The sequence below is a fragment of the Perna viridis genome, chromosome 4 (genome assembly GCF_037379345.1).
Source record: "Perna viridis isolate PV_CMFRI_1.1 ecotype Kerala chromosome 4, ASM3737934v1, whole genome shotgun sequence".
Taxonomy (NCBI): domain Eukaryota; kingdom Metazoa; phylum Mollusca; class Bivalvia; order Mytilida; family Mytilidae; genus Perna; species Perna viridis.
The window spans coordinates 12,186,462-12,207,288 of record NC_142448.1 but is presented as its reverse complement, the minus strand read 5'-3'; the positions used below and the strand labels follow the sequence as shown (position 1 = coordinate 12,207,288).

General features: G+C 30.4%; 1 protein-coding gene across 3 annotated transcripts; it reads left to right on the top strand.

Moving 5' to 3' along the window:
- Positions 1-2,240: 2,240 nt before the first annotated feature.
- Positions 2,241-20,602, top strand: LOC148618879 (growth factor receptor-bound protein 2-like). Of its 3 annotated transcripts, none has more exons than XR_015921491.1 (5): positions 2,241-2,346; positions 7,388-7,485; positions 8,931-9,074; positions 9,433-10,284; positions 10,583-11,335. XR_015921491.1 is itself a non-coding variant. In XM_088578210.1 (5 exons), exons 1-5 carry the CDS (start codon positions 2,269-2,271, stop codon positions 16,635-16,637), a joined length of 666 nt encoding a protein of 221 aa, XP_088434336.1. In that variant the 5' UTR covers positions 2,241-2,268; the 3' UTR covers positions 16,638-20,602. The 3 variants fall into 3 exon arrangements, 2 of the variants coding, with proteins under 2 accessions (XP_088434336.1, XP_088434337.1); XM_088578210.1 differs by lacking the exon at positions 10,583-11,335 and adding an exon at positions 16,458-20,602 and having other exon boundaries at positions 9,433-9,598; XM_088578211.1 differs by lacking the exon at positions 10,583-11,335 and adding an exon at positions 11,378-14,370 and having other exon boundaries at positions 9,433-9,598.
- Positions 20,603-20,827: the final 225 nt, after the last annotated feature.

Sequence of the window (20,827 nt, the reverse complement as noted above, 5' to 3'; positions counted from 1 at the left end):
GTCTCTCTTGCAGTGAGTCCCAACCAAGTACTTTATACAATTTTGATGTGGAGGTGTCCCTACGTATATTATTCAAGCTAGTTTCAAATTACACGGACTCGATTTGGTTCCGGCTGTGTACATTTGTTCCAGACAATATTTCCATAATCTAGGTTAGTTCCTTTAAAATTTTACTTGAAAATTTCAAGTATCCTCCACTGACATTAAGGAGGTTGAGTTTTATCGAATTACAAGTCTTTAAGTTAATCGATAATAAAAAAAACCCTCCTGTATACCTTCATGGTATATTAACTACAAATGATAATTCTTATCCCTTTTGATACAATAATCAACAATACTGCCATTTTACCAAGAGTTACCAACACCGGGTGTATACGGACTACATTCACTGAGATACGGTGCGGCGAAGTTATGAAATGAGCTTCCAAATGAATCCTGGGAGGAAATGATTTTGAATCATTTTAAAAACTTGATAAGTAAATGGTATGGGAAAGAACGTTCATGTTCTTTCTGCATCTAGACACCAGTTTTCCATTGAGTTTCCTAATAATATCTCATTGATGATCCTTTCACTTTTTATACTCTGCTTTGTTTTATCATTGTAGGCTATGCTTATATATTTAATTTGGATATTTAGTATTTTCAAGTTCCACTCTTTTATCGATTTTAGTGCTTATTTTAGTTGGTCTTAAACTTAAACGTATATCCGTTACTGTTTTTAACTTTGCCCATGTATGTTTTGTTTTTCAATAATATCATTGCGTGATATCGTTATGTTATGTGTATATGTATGTGACTGTCTATTTTTATCCTGTTTACTGTTTGCTTACATGTACCGAATCTAAATAGAATTTATTCTATTTTACTTGACTCTATAACGGACATACGGACAGACGGGAAGAAGAAAAGGAAATGACCCCGACATTACATATGTTTTGTTCATGTGCTACTTTCTATAATAAATAAAGTTACATGTAATAATAACAGACAAATGTATAATATAGAGAAATATCTGGATGATGAAAGGGTTACCTTTAATGAGAAAAAAAATAAACAGTATGGATAACAAAAATACTATCAACATGACATTGTTCTTTTTTATTGAACTATAATTCTTATAAAGTTCTCAGATTGACTTCCTCCGTTTTACTGATATCAAACTTTTTGAACGTTAGGACTGAGAGTCTATTATAGTTAGTTATACATACATATTATTAATAATGTTTTAATTACTATATTATTTGAATAATGTTTAACTATGTTCATTATATGTGTATAACAATTACACGTATCTGTATCTACACATTTATTGTTTGAGCCTATAAAGTATTTAGTGTAAATTTAATTAAGAGAAATAAGTGAAAAACCATGATTTTGTGTGCCATATACTGTTCAAAATCTAACCAAACCACTTATTTTATTTAAACCAATTTGAGATTACTATAGACCTGTAATTAAAGTACAGGTCTATGAATATACACACTGAATCATGGACATGTACAAAAAGGTCTATGATTGAATACACAGAGTTGAATAGTTACAGTACCGCTAGCTATTTGATACTCAAAATAAAATAAAACGTTTCAATCGACTGACTTTTTTCAGTGATTTTTTTGGATGTGTTTTAAGGAGTAATCAATGGAACCAAGATTATGGGAGCATGGACCAGATGCACCGGTGTGGTAAGTGTTCCCTGCCTTTATTCATATAGAAACACCAGCCGAGTTGCTTATATAAAGTCAAGTCTAGAGTAGACCAAGGATTTATATATGTATTTAACTCCTCGGGTGGACGAATGAGGAAAGGAAAACCATTTTCTTTAGAAATTAAGTTACAAACCAATTTAAAATGTGTATAATTCAAATAGTATGTTTCACTGCTTGGATACAGTCAATTCATTTTAACGACAAATAATGAGTGCTAATAGTAAAAAATGAAAAATATTGATGAATCGAAGTTCGCGTAAAATTGCAATACATTGTCGTCAAGTGGATATTGTAGAAGTCGCAATATCCGGTGTACAGTGATGAACAGGAAGTAATTAATAATATGCAAATTTTGATATTCATGTGCGAATATAGTCCATAATTTCTGATACGTTTGTTTTCTATCCCATACTCATTCAATCTCCTTTTTATAATTTCATTTCATTTTTCTTATGTTCGACCGTCAAAGAATCTCAATCAATGAAATCACAATAATGGAAAAGCGACAATTTTCAAGAAGCGCGGAAGTATATATCGCACTAGATGGTTAATTTCCTCCAAGATGGAGGCTGTAGCAAAACATAACTTCACTGCTACTGCTCAAGACGAATTGAGCTTCAATAAGGACGACATTTTAAAGGTATATACCGATATGAGTGCTTATGTTTATTCTTTATTTGCACCTTTCGAAGTACATCTGAATCAGATGCATGAAAGCATGACTACCCACTCTTAGGCGTGTCGTACTCGAACTTTCTGTTTTACTGTAAACTTGTCTGTCATGTGTGCCTAACTACTTCCTACTCAACTAGTCCTTCAAAGTTATAATTGTCCACATAATAATTTTTAGACAAATTGTCGCGGAAAGACGAATCATGCTTTCAATTCCGTTCTAGGACTGTACAAATATAATGTTTACATTTCTCCAAATTTAGGAAGTCTTCGACAGAGCATTTGTATGGTCAAGATACTTTTAACTTTGGTCAATATACAGAAATCTAATGCTTAGTAACATTCGTCTCTTAGATTTTAATTGGTCAAAAGTGTTCTTTTCCAATGATATTCAATAGACATCATGTTTTGTGCAACAACTATTTGGTCAAGCACAGTTAATGGAAGAAATTACAAAACTCTTAACAAAAAAGGCAAGTGGCTGCTCATCCACACATTCATGGAAGAGGAGCTTGTACAGGCTAATCATCCACACATCCTGTTTGAGTCAATAACACATGGAATTGTGGCGAAAATGGTTTATTTACGTTATTATTGTGGAAATTGTGAAAAATTCTTTTTTATACAAAATGATACAAATACAATTTAAATCGAAACTGATGTAACGAATAACAAGTAGAATTCATTCAGTATTAATACAAAACACACATTTAACAAACTTGAAAGACTATTTTAAATGCATGATTCAGTCTGGTACACTTTAAATCATAATGCTGCCATTCCAGACAGCAGATGTGAAACATATCCATTCACTCTCGTCCTTTGTTCCATGTGTTTTCTAACACATAGGATATTTATATTTTCAGCCAAGATTTAATTAACATTTTTTAAAACATCCGGTTAAGACGATTCATCGACTTGGGCACCAGTCATCATATCTTCTGTGACTTGCTCTGTGTCTTGTGTACATAAAACCTGTCCATTTTTTCAAGCACAGGGTCTTGCTTCCACTATCAAATATGCAGTAAAACTAGCATATAACACAAACAGAAAACTCGGCAGTTTATTAATTGTGAACACAGTTCACATTGACATTAATAGTCATACATTTGCGGATAAGTTTGACAACATTTCCGTAGCGAATCAGGCATTTCCATCATGATTCTATATGTTTTTGACGCAAACCTGATGTTTGGACAATTAACCTGAAAATGCTTCCCGTTTATGAATGTGTGGACGAGGAGCTACTGTCTAACAAAAAATTATAGTACCAAAAATACTTACATCCACAGTTCCATTCTCCCTTATTTTTATGCTGAAAACACTGGGTAATGATAAATATAATAAAAGATACTTCTTAAATTCTTGTAATGATATGATGCTGTCAGTGTTGTCTTTGTCTGTAGACAGTTGGTTTTTGTGTGATAATCTTTGTACAAATCCAAACCACTATTGATTTTGGGGATTTGTGGAATTTGGAGCAAAAACCAGCACTTCATCAGGGTTCTCCATGACCTCTTTTAGCATGGCGTTGCGCCATATGTTACTTTCCTTGCGCTGTATATTCAAATTTGTGTCATGTCCATTGCAAATTGGCATGGTATTTCCCAATTACTCTTGCTTATTATTCACTTTCATTTAATAAAATATAGAAACTTTCAAAGTATCAAGAAAAAGATCAATGTGGTCAGAGAGGGAGAAAGACAGAATTTTGTGAATTTATAGTGTCTCAACGATCTCTGCATTTATCTGACACAGAAAAGCAATCCAATTTGCTTAACTTTTTTTGAAAGGGTGGCTGATGGACTCCCAAAAGCTCTAAATGTTGTTTTATGACATTGATTCAGATGAAAAGACGTGGTTTGACTGTCTAAGTTCTTGTGGTTAAATTATTTAAAACTGGTTTAATGGTATAAAAAAATGAACATGCCTACCAGTGATTTGAATTTCTCCAGAGCTGTGGACCTGTGGTCAAGCCTTGGGAGGAGAAAATGTACCTTGGTATGGTTGAGTTAGACAATACAGATAGAAAGATTTATCATTGTTGATTATTTAGTTCTATTTTGTAGATTGTACTATTAAATATGTCTCATTCAACATTATCATACTTTCTTTGGCAATTTATTTTCTGTGTGAAAGGACACTTGCCAGGATGAAAATTTGTCCAACCGAAGAGTGAGCCATGTATTCATTTTGATCCATGGAGATTCCTGCTTGATATAATTAAACCATATAACTCCAGTAAAATCATATGAATGTTAATGAAATTGTTACATGAAATTCTATACCACAAAGGTTAGATTGGAATTGATTTTAGGGGTTAAGGTGATCCTTTTAGGAATGAGGGGCTAGAAACAATCATTTTTCTATTGTCAGAACAATAGAATGACTATTATTAAATTGATCTCTTTGAAATAATACAACAAGGTGTCATACCACCAAATGAAGATGGGTAGTGATTATGGGGGTTATCAGTTGAGCTGATTTATATTTAAACAGACACAATCATTTTCTTAAGTTTATGTCCGAATAATATCTTGACTATTGTTTGGATCTCTTTAAATTGTACCATAAGTTGCCATACCTTAAAAGGAAGATTAAAAGTCTTATTTTACTTAACCTGAATATGTAACTTAAATAGTTACATATGTGGGCAACATTGTATTATATTTTAATAGTTTACTTTGTTTTTCGAAGGAAATCATTTTAGTGTACTTGAAAGTAGAATTTAATTTAGGGATTTTAGTGTTTCCCTTAACGCAAATCTCTGTGTAATTAACACATAAAATAGTTTTTGCACCCAAAGGGTCATCTTGATGCAGGATAAAAATTTAAAGATTGTACATTTTGAGATTGGGTTCACATATTCACTCCTATAAAAAGCCAATTTAATGTAACATTCAGCACACCTTGACCAATTATGTTAGCCTTCACCAAACTAATAAGATGTAATTGGCCAAGGCGACTCTAGTGCTAGAATTCAGTTTCATTCATCAAATATGGTGACGCTGTTGAACTTTGGGTTTAAGAAACCCAATAATTTGAAGCTCGAAAGGCATATTGATAAAAAGGACCTTCAGCAGTGGTTGGTTAAGAATATTTTTGGCTAACTTTTGATGATACAGCAAACTCGATGAAATGTTAATTTTTCAACTTCAATAAACTGTGTAATCCTTTTGGACTTGGTTGTTCTAACAAATTTTCAATGATCAGTGTTAGAACGACCTAGTGATGACCAAAGTCTGGCAGCAAGTAATATGAAAAACAGTCCTAGGTATTTACTAAAACTGTTGTGAAAAGTTTGACCAAGTGAAGCCATAAGTTAATGCAATGATTGGTACTGTAACTTTCATGATTGAAGAGGACAGAAAGTTTGAAAACTTATCAAAAACAATTACCAGTAATATTTGCAAGGAAAAGGACTGTATGTGACTTTTTTTCTGATATATGAAAGTCAACAGTCAATTTATTACTGTCAGATTTCCTTTCATACATATTGATTTTGCCTCATTTTATTTATATGTAGTGTACATTTTTTGTAGATTATTACACTTTACAAAAGTATCAGTTTTTTTTGGTACAATTAAAGATCAAGTACAATAATTAACAAAGAAACAAAATACAATACATTTTTGATTTCATAACTGTGTATTGTAACATAGATGTTCAGTACATTACATGGTGCAATGTGTATAATTAGGACACTGAGACATGTGATAAAATGACGTTACTTAAAGAAACTGTAAGTGTATGTAGTAAATTATAAAGGTATTCATTTAATCTGCATTGAACCAATATTTATTTATTTCATGAAGAAAACACTACCATAGCGTAACCTAAACAATGTAAATCAAAATAAATGCTTTTTATTAATATTTAAAAAGTGTGAACTCCCCAAAAAGACGTACCCCCCAAATTCAGCCCCAAAGAGTCATAATGACGCTTTCATCTCCAAAAATTCAAAAACACTGGGATTTTAAGATATAAAAGAAAATTTTCATGTAAATATGTTTTTGGTTTCTCAACCCTATCTCTTTTAATGCAGTTGACTCTTAATCGATTTGTCAGAATAACATTTTTATGTCAAGATTTGTAATTCTTCTTCATTACATTTTATGTTTATAATCCGTGATCATCTGTAGTATAGATACTTGGTACTAATTTGCTATTCAGGGGAAGATTCAAGGGCAGGGCTCCAGTAGTTGATACCCCCTTTTGTTGGAAAATCAAATGTGATATTTGAGCAAAAACAAGCTAATCATAACCTGAAATCTATTCATAAAATTTTGAATTTGAATCCCAACTCCCCTTTTTCACCTTTCTGGATATGCCACTGCTATTAAGAATGTAATTTTGTCTGTCCTCACTTGAACAGAATGGGAAACACACATTGTTTCTTACATACATATTGTAAAAATTGTTTCTCTTAGCCTCTCTGTATTGTTGGTAAAGTACATGTACATGTAGTTAACTTTCAGAAAGCTTCAATTAATACTTTTAACCATATATGTACACGTACATTTGAAATAATAGTCTTATTTGACTGTTAAAGTACCATGATGACTTGTGATTGTGTTTATTTACAGTTGGTAACTTTCTGGTGTTTATTGCTAAGAAAGTTGACATATTTATTGGAAAGTTCTACCTTGCAGATTGTGTTTAATACTCAAAAAGTAAACTTTGTAATTTTGTTTGTTTATGTGTAATAAAGTTGCAGTAAAGAGATATGACAAAGTATTTCACTTCCTGGATTCTTTCTGTTTTTCTATATTTGCATGATCAATCAGTTTTAAAAGATTGCATGCACTTATAATTGTCACTTCCTTGATCAAAGGTCATTGAAACTGATTTAATATTCATGTATTTCTTTATGTTCATGTACACATTAATTTCACTCTGAATTTAGTCCTAAATATAAGTTATTTGTGATAAAAAAATTGAAATGTCAGGGTTTTGTTACTGTCAATGAATGTGAAAGTAACTTAGAGATCTGTGATGTTTATTTTCAGATCACAAACAAAGAAGAAGATGAAAACTGGTTTAAAGCAGAGCTCAATGGAAAATCTGGCTTTGTGCCTTCAAACTATATCACAATGAAACCAAATCCGTGAGTAAAGTTTTTAACAAGGTCTGTCTGAAAGTGAAAATGAAACTATGAAAGTACAGTGATCGGTTAAGAATCAAGACCTCCATATCACAGGGCCTTATTTAGACATCAATGACACAGGGAAGTTTTAATCATTTTAGTCAAATAAAAATTTACTTTGTATGCCCCCCGCGACAAACAGTCAATCTGGCCGTGTGTGAAAGCGTGAAATTAATTTATTATATGATTTTAAAAATTAGAGACAATGTCTAGTAGAAATTTACTTAGTTGAATTTTGATTTTTCTTTTTCATAATCTGCATTTATTTTGTGATCATTGATTAATTTCTAACAGCCTTAGCTGACCATATACCAATTTTTCTCACTGAAGATGACTTACAAGGCTTCTTTTTATAAAGGTAAAATTCTGTTATCAGAAATGTTCAAAGTTAAAATTGATATATTGCAGTGATTATGAACTGAAAGCATTTCATAGCAAAGGTTGAGGTACATTTACAGGTGAAATAGGACCCTTGTTTTCCTGAAAATTAATGTTTGAGTCAGAGCAAACTTTTGCTTTCTGAACAAAGGTGACAAATATAAAGTTTAATTGCCTATATTTATAACTTATCTGTGCTGCACATTTAAGTCATAATCATTGTTTAAATAGCTGCTTCTATTCAGTTTATATAATCAGGAAGTAAATTACCACATAAAACACAAGCTTCTGCACCAAAATGTAGACCCATATAATATCTTAATGGTCTGAAACATTTTTGTCTATTTTATCAGAATTCTTGAAAATTTGGTGGGTCTACATTGTTCTACATTGGTGCAGGCAACACAAAGATTAATTTTGTACCAAATTTTAGCAATTTTTGCAAAATTTTATTTTGTTTGACTTGTCAGTTCTGAACAAATTCTAACTAAAAAAATCTAATATGGTAATGGCTAGGTGATGTCCTACATTGTGTCCTAACAAAAATAAAGATTGGTGACATTCTGTTACTATGTTAAGAAATTGTGCTTAGTAGGGGGCCAAAAATTTTTTTTTAATATACCAGATCCTTTTACATTAATACACTAACAGTTCAGTATTACAAATAAATTACAAATATAAACTCTTTCTTAAACCATATCTGAATGTATGCTTTATTCACCAAGTAGGGTACATGTACCATTATTAATTTTGGAGTGGTGAGTTTGTCAGACTACTTTTTTAGGCTTTCCTGGCCAATGTGTTGAAATATGTGAGTGAAAAATTTTGGTATTCTTATGTCAACTTCATGTACATTGCCCACTAGCATTAGTAGCACTATTACATTTCTTTGACTTTGACAAAAATAAGAAGGCAGAAAATTCTTTTACATCATACATGTACATTTGTACATGTATATTTATTCATTTAGCCTGTGCTGAAATATAATTAGATTCATTGAATTTGAATTGCAATTTTTTCCCAAACAGGTGGTATGTACCAAAGATATCAAGAGAAGAATCAGAAAAGAAGTTATTAACAAAAAATGCAGGTGGGGCTTTTGATCAACCTGATGGTGCTTTCTTGGTACGGCCTAGTGAAACATCACCTGGAGACTTTTCAATTTCTGTCAAGTAAGTATTTTACTGTTTTTTTTTTCTCAATTATTTTCTTAAATTTCAGAAAACAGTCTTTATCATACAGATTTTTATGAAAATATCTCACAGTTAAGCTTTACCTGAATGAAAAATTGATTTCATACGTAACTCTAAATATGACAGTCGTTCAATGTGTTTTTTAGGTGATACAAATGAATTTATACTTTTTTTTTATTTTAAATGGAATATCAACTTCGAAATAGAAATGATTTTTACTTGTAAGAAATATTACATTATTAACTGAAGTTGACATTGTTTTATTGAGGTGAAATATGACTTGTTGACCCTATTAATTGAAACATTTTGTAAAATTTATTTGCTGTTCTATTTGCAGATATGGAGATAGTGTACAACATTATAAAATTTTACGGGACAGAGAAGGAAAGTTTTTCCTGTGGGTTGTCAAATTTTCCTCTATAAATGAGCTTGTTGAATATCACAGACAGGCTTCAGTTAGTCGGACACAAAATGTTATGTTAAAAGATATGGTTCATGGGCAGGTAGGTTGTTATGCAATAAATATTATCAATGATGATGGCTCATATAAGTATGACATCCATATTAAGCTATGATATACATGTATCTTCTGTGCTGAATGTATTAGTACTTTGTCTTAAGGCATCACTGTTTTTATTTCAATGACATCCTAGATTTGAATGGAAACCAAAGAAAATAAGATTTTTTTTATGAGTGGGTTGGTGAAGTAATTACTTTAAGGGTATTTTATGTGGTTATTAGTCTAAACATATTGATTGTTATAAAGTATATTAGATTAAATTAACAGTTCTTACATGTATTTACGTGTACATGGAAATACTGCATTAGTGCACAGTTGAATTTTTTCATCACAGGTCAAATAATTTAATATAAAGTCCTGAAAAACAAACCTCAGTTGGAAAGGCAAATTTTAATGGAAATGAATTAATATTTCTGACCCCAAAAGGATTTGTGCCTGCATGTATATTTTATATATGTATTTGCAAGGTCACAGATTTTTAGATATTGAAACTTTTAATCTTCTTATAAATGTATTTTTACAAATCGGTACTTTCGGTTGAAATCTCGGATATGCATTTTAATGGTCAGCGAGGCATGTGACAGTGGATTATAGAACTTTGATTGGCTACTTCAATATTTCCTTACCTGTCAACTTCTGTGATCCTAGCAGACTCCATGGAAGTGAAGTGTAAGAATCTCTTCTAAGCAATTTATTGATATGAACTGATAGTTGAAGAATTGTTTATAACAAAATTTACTATAAGTAAAGAAGATGCCACTACTTCTAAATTGAATAACTGTTCTGAAAACGCATTTACCTTACACAATATTTCTGGCTTTTGTTGTTACATGTACATTCTAAAAGAGATATTGTATATTTATTTATTGGATAATATTTCATTCTGTCTATGTTTAAATGCATTGCATGTGATGTATGTATGACTGACTCTATTTTCTTTTCTCTATAAATACTCTTTTCCTCACAGATATCTATGTTTTAGCCAAAAGATGCTTTAAAGAATGTAGAATGTGAATAAAAAAATGTAAGATTCACTTATGCAAACAATGTCGGATTATCTTTATAAACACTTCAAGTTTTCAGTCTCCTTTGGACCATGACATTCAACCATTTGGTAGATAAGCTTCATGAAGGGAATGATATGATATGATGACATACTTCATTGTTCTTGCCATGTTACGACATTTGATATGATAGCATACTTCATTGTCCTTGCCACAATGTTGACACTAAGTAATAGAGTGTATTAAGTGAAATTTTAATGGTTAAGAACGGGCAGAGTGAGTGCAGCAAACAAGCCGCCTTCTTAACCATTAAAATTTCACTTAATATACTCTAATTAGCTTAGGATGTAACCTTATTTTTAATTGGCCGGCATTTGGAAGGTCAATTGTGATGTCACAACCACAACATGAACATCAGGTGCCCATAATTTCCAGAAAATTTATTTCGAATGTGATAATGCATTTGTCATAGAGGGTACAATGTATTTAAATGTTTATTTTGGTTATTTTGGGTCTGTCAATTGATGTCATCATGTGGCACCATTTTTATGACGTAACTACTTCTCTACTCTGGTCTAATAGTAACGTTATATTCTAAGTGTAGGTATAAAATGGAATTGTAAATATACATTGTACCAAACATGAAGCTACCTTGTTATTTGAATGTTTATCCTTTTGAGTTCTATTTACCTCATTAATATTCACCAATAAAGTATGAAAAGTATATGATGTCTTCATAAACCAATTTTATTTTTCAGAGTTTTCCATTATGCAGAGCCCTTTATGATTTTAATCCATCTAATAGTGATGAACTTCAATTTAAAAAAGGAGATACAATTGAAATGCTTGGAAAAGAAGATGAGCATTGGTGGAAAGGAAGAATTGGATCTAATGAAGGAATTTTCCCTGCAGCCTATGTCAAACAGCTGTCATAACTATTAGTTCTACCTAGATGCTGAATAAGAGACCTAGGGCTGTAAAACCACATCTTACAATAGCTTACTATGAGTTCTTTATTTTTAATTGGGTTCATTTTAGCATAACTTTAAGTCATTTTGACAGAATGTGGAATTATTATTGTGAAATGAAGGTAGACACTTTGTTGTAAAAAAGAAAGAACAGAGATGTAGGAATAAAAGAAAAAAATAATTGCAAGGCCAAAGTGGAGTTGGTCATCCAAGATGCTCTATGGATAGTAATTGGAAACCTGTCTTGATTAAGGCTTTATATCTAATGATAAAGAACCTGCTCCGACAAGTTTCTTCTTTTTCTTGTATTGTATAAAGGAATCACTTTGTTATTTACTATTAATCTAACTGGCTGGATGTCAATATATGAATCTTCAAAGTGCATCTCTCCTTAGCCAGCCAATGATTTGGATAAAAATTGATCTGAAGATTAGGTATCATACATGTAGTTGATGTGGATGAAGAAAGATGATTATTATTGAGATACTTAAGGGTTTACCTGATCTAGTGGAGACGAAGGGATCATATTTGTTAACTTGCTCACGGTATTTTCAGTTATTGATAACTATTTTACTTAGCTAAAGATAACTTTTTATATTTCATTTTAGTTGCAAGAAAGAGAACAGTCTATTTTTGATAGCATTTAAATGGCTTTAAGATCTATTTTAGCAGGATCATTTACTGTAGCATTATTATTTACATGATTTTATGTAGATTGTTTTAAGCAAAGATTATTGAAGCGTTTCTGTTAATTAAGGTCAATATTATACTAAAATTCATTGGAAATGGAGCAATCAAGATTTACTTTCAAGATTGATTTATATCATATGGTGCATATATTGTAATGGTCAGACCTGGTTTTCTTCTTATTTTTCAAATCCTGAATTAAGCATTACAGTTATTTTTTACTGTATGTTTACTACTGATTTCAGCGATTTCCACTATTTTGGTTGGCTCTGTAAAAACCTGGTCTGAATGGTACAGTCAGTACACTACATGTATCTAGAAACACTGTGGAAGAAACATCTTGATCCCCTGTTCCAAGATGTTTAGATTAAATGCTTGCTTTTTCGATACTTCATAAAGGAATTGCACTGTTACTATTTTAAGAAATGCAAGATCATTCAATGTATTTTATAACATATACTGGAAATAGAAACCAAAAGCCAATTTCATATGTTGATACAAGTTTCTTATCGAATGAGTTCATGCTTCAGAACTGAATATGGTCATTATTTTATCATGGTGCAAGTGCTATGTACCGTAAAATTCTTGGAAAAGGTGGAACAGTGCATTATAATGGATTGGATTGAATTAGTATGTTACAGAATTAACTTTTTTAATGTGAATATCAACCATTTGTATCAGCATGTAAATGATAAATTGGAATATAAAAGAATGTCACAGAATTACAGTGTCAAGTAATATATTACAGTTTTTTTTATTGTAACCATTTCATATTGTAAATAAAGGAAGTAATTAATTGTCTCATGTTTTTTGTTAAAGAGACCAAGAAGAATGCATGTATTATTGTCACTCATTCCTTTGTATCAAGTGCTTTCCTGCTTGGCCAGAAATATTAAGTAGAAATAATTTTTGGCGTTGATGATATATATACATTTAGTTTTTTTTTCTTTTTTTTTTAATGTGTTGCTAACTTAATTTCTTTTTTCAATTTTATATTCAATTTTAAAAAAGTCAAGCCTTATATAAAAACTAGGTTAGATTTTTTTGTAAAGTAACAAGCTGTTCCAAACTGTACTTGCTAAAAGTTGCATGATGCTTTTATAACTTTCAACTTTTATTTCTTATGTTTTAACTCAATTACTGTGCAAATCCTTGCAAGAACAACTAATGTAGTATGAATGTGAATATTTTTATAATCATCTTATAATATAGGGTTATTGCATTTATATTGATTAATTTTCTGATACTTTATTGCATGAGTTTGCCGATGATACTATTTAATTTTCAACATCAATCTTATCTACATAAGATCTATCTGGCAGTTTCTACATTGAAAAATGGATTTAGAGATGATTGCATCCTCAATTTTTTTATCTAAACTTGACAACAACACAATAATGTGAAATTCTATTTCAAAATGCATTGATATTTTTCTGAATATGATTTTATCCATGCTTATACAAGGATGAATTTATTGCACAATCATTTTCTATTACTTTTCCATCAAAATAAACCAGAAAATATTTATCTCACCATATGATGAATATTGTATGGAGTAGTATTGTGTACTGCACAAACTTGTAATGGCAATAAAGATTCTAAAATAGATTATATTCTGACACATTAATGCAATAACCCTTTTTTTTTTTGGAGATTAGAATTCTGTTTAAATGCAGTTTTGTTATTGGTGATTTTGACACTATTGTTGCACTTGTGCAATATAGGAAGTTATTGCATGCTTTCTTATGCTATACAAGTACGTATGGTATCAACACCATCAGTTTCAGAAATTTTTGTTAAGAGTTGATGGAAGGTATAATAATTGTTACTTACATTTTGTAATTTGCTGTTACATGTATATAAATGGTAGCATCCTGGACAGTGTTTTTTTGTGAATCAACCATCAAAATGATACTATGTAACTGTTTTTTTTTTTTAAATAGTTGCATTTTTGTTCAAATAGTAAGGGATCTGCTAAAATTTGTGGCAATATTGTGCTTTTTTCTTTTGCAAAAACACTTCCATAGCATCAGGTTTTATCATGTGTAGAATGTCATTGTGTTAATGTTTTTATAATAAATCATTTTATTATACAATGTACTGATTTATATATTTTAAATGAAACCTTTAGTTAAACATAGTCATTACCGTTATATATCTTGATAAAAATAATTTTGATTTTTGTGTAAACCATTGATTACAGCTAAAAGATATGGCTGTTTGGGTTGTATCAGATAAAATAATCAGTATAAATGGAGTTTCAGGAGAATTAATTTTTTTGGAATGACCACTTTTCATTTAAGGCCAAGCACTTTGACAATAAGAGACTACTTTTGTCTTCGGAGAAGGATGGTCCCCCATGAAAGGTTACATTTGAATAGTCATAATTAAGTCATCTTCTCAGGCATAGTGCCTTTTTATTGAAAAATGCCTTAATTTTAAATGTATCACCAATGGTCTGTTTGTCCTTTGATCTATTATACTGGAGGGATACCTATTTGTATGATATGAACATAATGAACCAATATTATTTAAACTGAATAGAACAGTGGTCATATATATAAATATATGAGCAGTGGAGAAGTTTGAAAAAAAAATAACTTCATCAGTATTTATACATGTGTGAAGATATTTATATGCTGACTAATATACACACAATAGATATAGTTTATTTGAAGTGCAATTTAGAAAAAATCGCAATAATAACAGTTATACTAACGTATGTTTCACATATCAACAATTATACTAGACTATAAGCATATTTTACCAACCAGCCTTTTGAGGCTTATGTTGCACTAGGCTACAAATGTGACAGTGTTATGTCTGTCTGTCTTTGAAGAAATAATCTAATAAACTGAAAATATTAAGTAGTATTATCATTCAGATAATACACTGAAAGATAATACTGACAAGTATAAAAAATTTATTAACAAATCATCAAAAGATGTAGATGAAGTCTCCTGGTTATATACCGTTAGGGTCCCATCAAGACAAAAACTGCTATCCAGTGAAGATTAACATTATTAAGCCTTAATCATCTATATATCAGCTTGTGTGCCTCACTGTGAGAACATCTTATGTCATGTTTAATATTGCTTTGAAGCTGGAGTCACAAGAGGGTTAAACTTGGTGCACATGTATATCACTTATTTATTGTTCAATAGTTCAGCGTTTATCAAAAGTTGTTTGCAATGTGACAAGGTATCATGTATTCGGATTGATGTCCCATTAGATGCCCTATTTTTGCCACTGCAATTCATTTAGCCTGACAAGAGGATTTGGTTTTTGAACTTTTATACTTCGTTTTTGCCTCATAATGTTGTAATGGATTTGAATGAATCTTGTACAGATTGAAACTTGCATGATGAAGGTTTGGGCTGGAAGCAATAGATTTGAGCTCAATGAAAAGTCCCTCTTTCAAAAAAAAAGTTTTTTTCTTTTTTTAAAGTATTTTGAATACAAACCTGTTTAACTCTTTGAGTTAGTGATGTCAATATGTTGGCTTGTCCATTTCTTCAAATTTGTCTGTGTTGATTTTTCTTTACAGAAGAATGAAGAGCTACATTAATGAAAAGGTTATATTGTATGCATGTGTGATAATTTGGGCAGAAATACTGTTTCCTCATGAAGTCCAATCTTATTTATTTGCTCTGGTGTTTAAAAGTATTTAGTACATCAGAATGTGTTAGTTCATATCTGTCTTGACCCAAGAATTTACTATGTAATACTGCCTGTAAAAACAACTGAAAAACATCCCAATGTTTTTGACAAATGCAGATAATTAAATAAAAGAACCATGTGGTGGGAAATTTACTTGTTTATTAATCACAGTAAAAAAAGAAAGATTGCTAGAGGCTAGAGATTGGGGAGTTTAGGTAGATAGAGACGAAGCATTTGTCACTAATTATCTCTTAAACTTAAGTACAAATGCAGGTTTTAGTAGTTTCTATATTGACTAGGACCAAAATGTTTAGAAAAATGATCTGAAGAAAATACATGTGGACAACCTTTAATATTTTGAAGATTGATGGTTTTATTACTGGGAGTTTTTGGCTGTATAGAGATTATGTACAAGTACATTATTGCAAATATGTGTTTCTGACCATGTTATGTTACCGTATATAATATTAAATATATACTGTGGTTTCCTCAGGTTTTACCTTTAAACATCTTTGTTTTTCAGAGTAAAAAGTTATGTCGAGCATTGTATGATTTTGAGCCTGGAAATGCAGATGAAATTCAGTTTAAAAAGGGTGATATAATAGAAGTTACAGGAGAAGAAGACTGCAACTGGTGGAAAGGGAAGTGTAATGGACAGGAAGGCATCTTCCCAGCAGCTTATGTCAAACTTAATCCATCATAATATTCGCAAAAACTTTAATATCCTTCACCATAACAAACTAAGGTCGATTGTACACATTCAGTGACTTACTTCATAAGATATTGTAAATAAAGAGTAAATAAGTTATGACATTACGACATATTGTGACATCATTACTTACGTATTCTCTTCTGTTTTTTCGTCAGGCTGCCTTGAAGTATTAGAGTTGTTACTGGTACATTTTTTTGTACTTCATGAAATCTCTGTTGAGCAGAGTATTTTAATCTGTATATAGCTTATATATGGTTGACTAATAAATCAACAGTATCTTTATAATTAAAATAATTTCATTTATTACAAAAAAAAAAAAAACTGAAATAGAACAATCAATGAATGATAGAAAACTTATGCATGAATTTTGAACAAGACAAAATCTGTACAATTATGGTTCAGAGGGGGAAAGGAATGGGGTTAGACAGAAATGGGTAATAACTGATTGTGTGGGAGATTTTTCTATACATAATTTACCTTAGTTTTTATGGTTCATTTAATAGCATTGATTGTATGAGTAAATCATTGTATTATTATTTTTATCCTACTTTTAAATATCAAAACTGTGAAACATGACTGTTGATATACAGAGAATGTGCCATAATGTTTCAAGGATGAAGTAAAAACCTATCAGTGGTGTTATGGCATAGCCAATCAATAGACCTACACTATATTACCAATGAAAGCCGGCTAATATAGTCTTTGGAGGTACTAAACCATGTTCATGCAAAGGGAAATAACTCAAACACCAGTAAGAGTAGTTTACAGTATCATATGAAGAAAGGGAGAGGAGTTGACATGGTTAAAACTTGGTTCATTTCAAGTTTTTTACTAGTCATTTGGTTGTTTTACCAAGTACCAGGTAATTTTATTGTTGAGTATTTTTCTATTGTACACAAAGCAGCCAGTCAGTCTGATTGGTGTGAGTTATTTCCCTTTGAAGTCAGCCAGTCTGACTGGTGTTAACCAGGCTAAAGCAGAAACTATGAAAATAAGACTGCCCATAGTAATGTGAGAATTGTAGTAATTTTGTTCTTATTTTACATAGGTTTACAGAAATATTTTCATATTTTAAACTTCACTGAAGTCTGTGTCCTAGCCTTTTATTGCTGTTGGCATAAGTGATGAGGAAATACAGTCATAGACAAGTTTGTGTTTTTGTCATTAAGTACTTTTTTTAATAAAACAGTTTTTATTTGTGATTTCCCAAGTGTTTTTTTATCATGTTTTTTTTTAAATCAGTATACAAAATATATTGTTGCTTACTTAATGGTGAGTGTGACATTGTAATAGGATATTTTATTTCATCATACAAACAATTAAAAATGCATTTGTAGCTGCTTGGCTGTTCACCTACACAGATGGCTTTTGTTTGACTTAGAAAAATGAGTTATGTCCCTTCTCAGTTACAGTAAGAGTTAATAAGACATTATATTCATGATGTACATTGGAAAATTTCATTAACTGTATTGAAAAGGAATACATAAATACACACACAAAAAAAAAATCATTTCTTAGTATGATGTAGTGTTGTTGATTAAAATAAAATGATTGTATTTTCTGTTCAAGATTATATTTGGGGGGGGGGGTGGGGGTTCGCTTTGTGGTATGAGATTTTTTTGGATTTGTAAATTGGCAATTTAAAAGTGAACATAATTTATTTGTTTTTGGTATTCACTTATAGTTAGAATTTTATGTGTTACATGCCATATGAATAAGAATACATAGAACATATACTACTAAATAAAATAATATAGAAAGATGTATTGTTTAATCATTAAGAAATAACGTGAATAACTCTCAGTATGTTCAGTTCACTTTGATTTCTTAATAAAATGGATTGCCAGTAAATCTTAATACAAATGGAGATTTTTGATGGTGATTTGATAAGTTATTATTTGAGTAATTTTAAGGAGAAATTATAAAACTGGAAGTATTTTAGGTTTTAGATAGCAGGGTTAACAATACTAAAGGCAAAATGGTTTAATTTACTAATTAACAAAAACTGTAAATTTGACTTTAAACCTCTTTAACCATGCTAAAGGAAAATAAAAAATAGTTTTCTTTTCTAATTTCTAAAATCCAAAATAATTTCTAATTTTAAGAATTAATAGTTTGTTTTAGCTCTTTGATTGTGACACTATCATCATGTATTTGACCGACAACAAAGAATTTTATATTACTTTATTCAGTTCAAACTTGCAAGGTTGGATATATGTCTGTATTGTGTATATAATTGTAAATATATGAAGTATTCGATTGTCTCATGTTCTTTGTTAAGAGACCAGGGAGGATTCATGTATAATTGTTAGTCACTCATTCCTTTGTATCAAGTGCTCTCCTGCTTGGCCAGAAATATTTTATATTTGTTAATCATACCATAATTTTATTGTAATCATTTTGTTGGTATTATTATAAGGCAGGTGTATGGTTAACTACGTATTTGTTTTTCACTATGTTTTAGAACTTTTAACACAATCTTCTATTTGATGTTGAACTATAACTTGCTTTTTATGTTTGTTTTGATTATACTTAAAACACAAAATAAACTGCTGTGGAATTTTAATTTTAGTATCAACAATTTATGAAAATGAAGGGAATAAAAAAACAGGTTTGTTAAATATAAAAATTGAACACATTTAATCATACTTGTATCTCCACTATTAAATTTTGTTTTGATTTTATTATTTTTTTATTATGTATGATCTCTTATACCACATTATGTTAACTATAAAATTGAAGTTACTGAACATGTGGATTTGTAGCTAAAAGCAATTAAGGACACGATACATAAATTTCACCCTATTAATTCTTCTATGCTCATCAACTTTTTGCCAATGTCAGCTGTGTGCTTAGTTACTGATGAAAATCATTTTATTTGCGGTGGTTTTTTTTTAGTCTAACTATTAATCAGTTCAAGTTATGAATTTTGTTTTAATGTAAATGCTCTAGATCAGCATCAGTAGCATTTTAAAGAGAAAGTGATGTTACTTGCAGTCATAAATGTTGTTACTTAAAATACACAAGTCAATATGTTTAACTGAAATTTAAATTATTAAAATTAACATTTGAATGTAACATGATTTTCACTTGTTATCATAATAAAGAGTGAAAAGTAAAGTATGAGGTTTATTAATGTAAATCACACCTGTCTTTAAACATTCTCAAATGAACTTTTCTTTATGTTTTTGTTTCACATTTAAAACTTCATTTGCATGAGGTAAAATAATCTGTTCTGGTTTAACTTAATTTTTGTGTTGGCTTGGGCTGTAACTTTTTCCTATATGACAATTACTCAGTGCTATTTGCTCCTGTGTTCCCACCAGAGTGTTTTGTTGGAGTTACAATTCTTGATTTACAGTGATATCGGTAAATATTTTAGTGCCACTTTGACAGAAGGAACATATTGTCCTGCAGATCATTCAGTTTTTAGCAATCAAAGTAAGATTTGTTTCTTTCTATAAATGAGGTTATTTTCTTGTGAGACAGAAACACTCAAATAGTTCTGAATTCTAATCACAACCCAGAACTTCAACACTTAGTGATTTTTCTTTTAAGGATGAATGCACTTCCTGGTTGTGATTTGCAGGTTTCAGTAATATGTTTTGCACTTTTATAATATACCATGAAAGAAGAAGAGAAAATGGTTATAGAAATTGCTGGACAGAAGTGAAAATCATGTTTACTAATGATGAATTTCATGTAAACATGATATATGCCCGGTTAAGATTTCAAATTTCAGACTGTTGACTTGTGCAGATTTACTGTTGCTGTTGTAGAAAATCAATGCTATATTTATATTTTGTTGAGTGATTTTCTTTAATTAAGTTAATCAATGTGGAATTTAGGTCAAATTACAGAATTAAATTGCATAATGAAAGTAGGAATCTCTGAATTAGCTTGTGTCAGATGTGTAAATGGGAGCAATTTCAACAATAAATCATTTTATACATGTAGTTCTTGTACTTACTAATATTGTTAAGATTCTACAGTGTAAGTATTAAAAAACAAAATGAAAATTAAAATGTGGGAAACGAAAAGAATCACATGATCGAACTAACATGCATATCATCAAATTTGATGTGGACTCGAGGCAGTGTGCTTTTTTTATCCAAGAAAAGAAACAGTTTAATATAACACAATTGTTTGATCAAGTAAAATTATTGACTACTTTATTACTT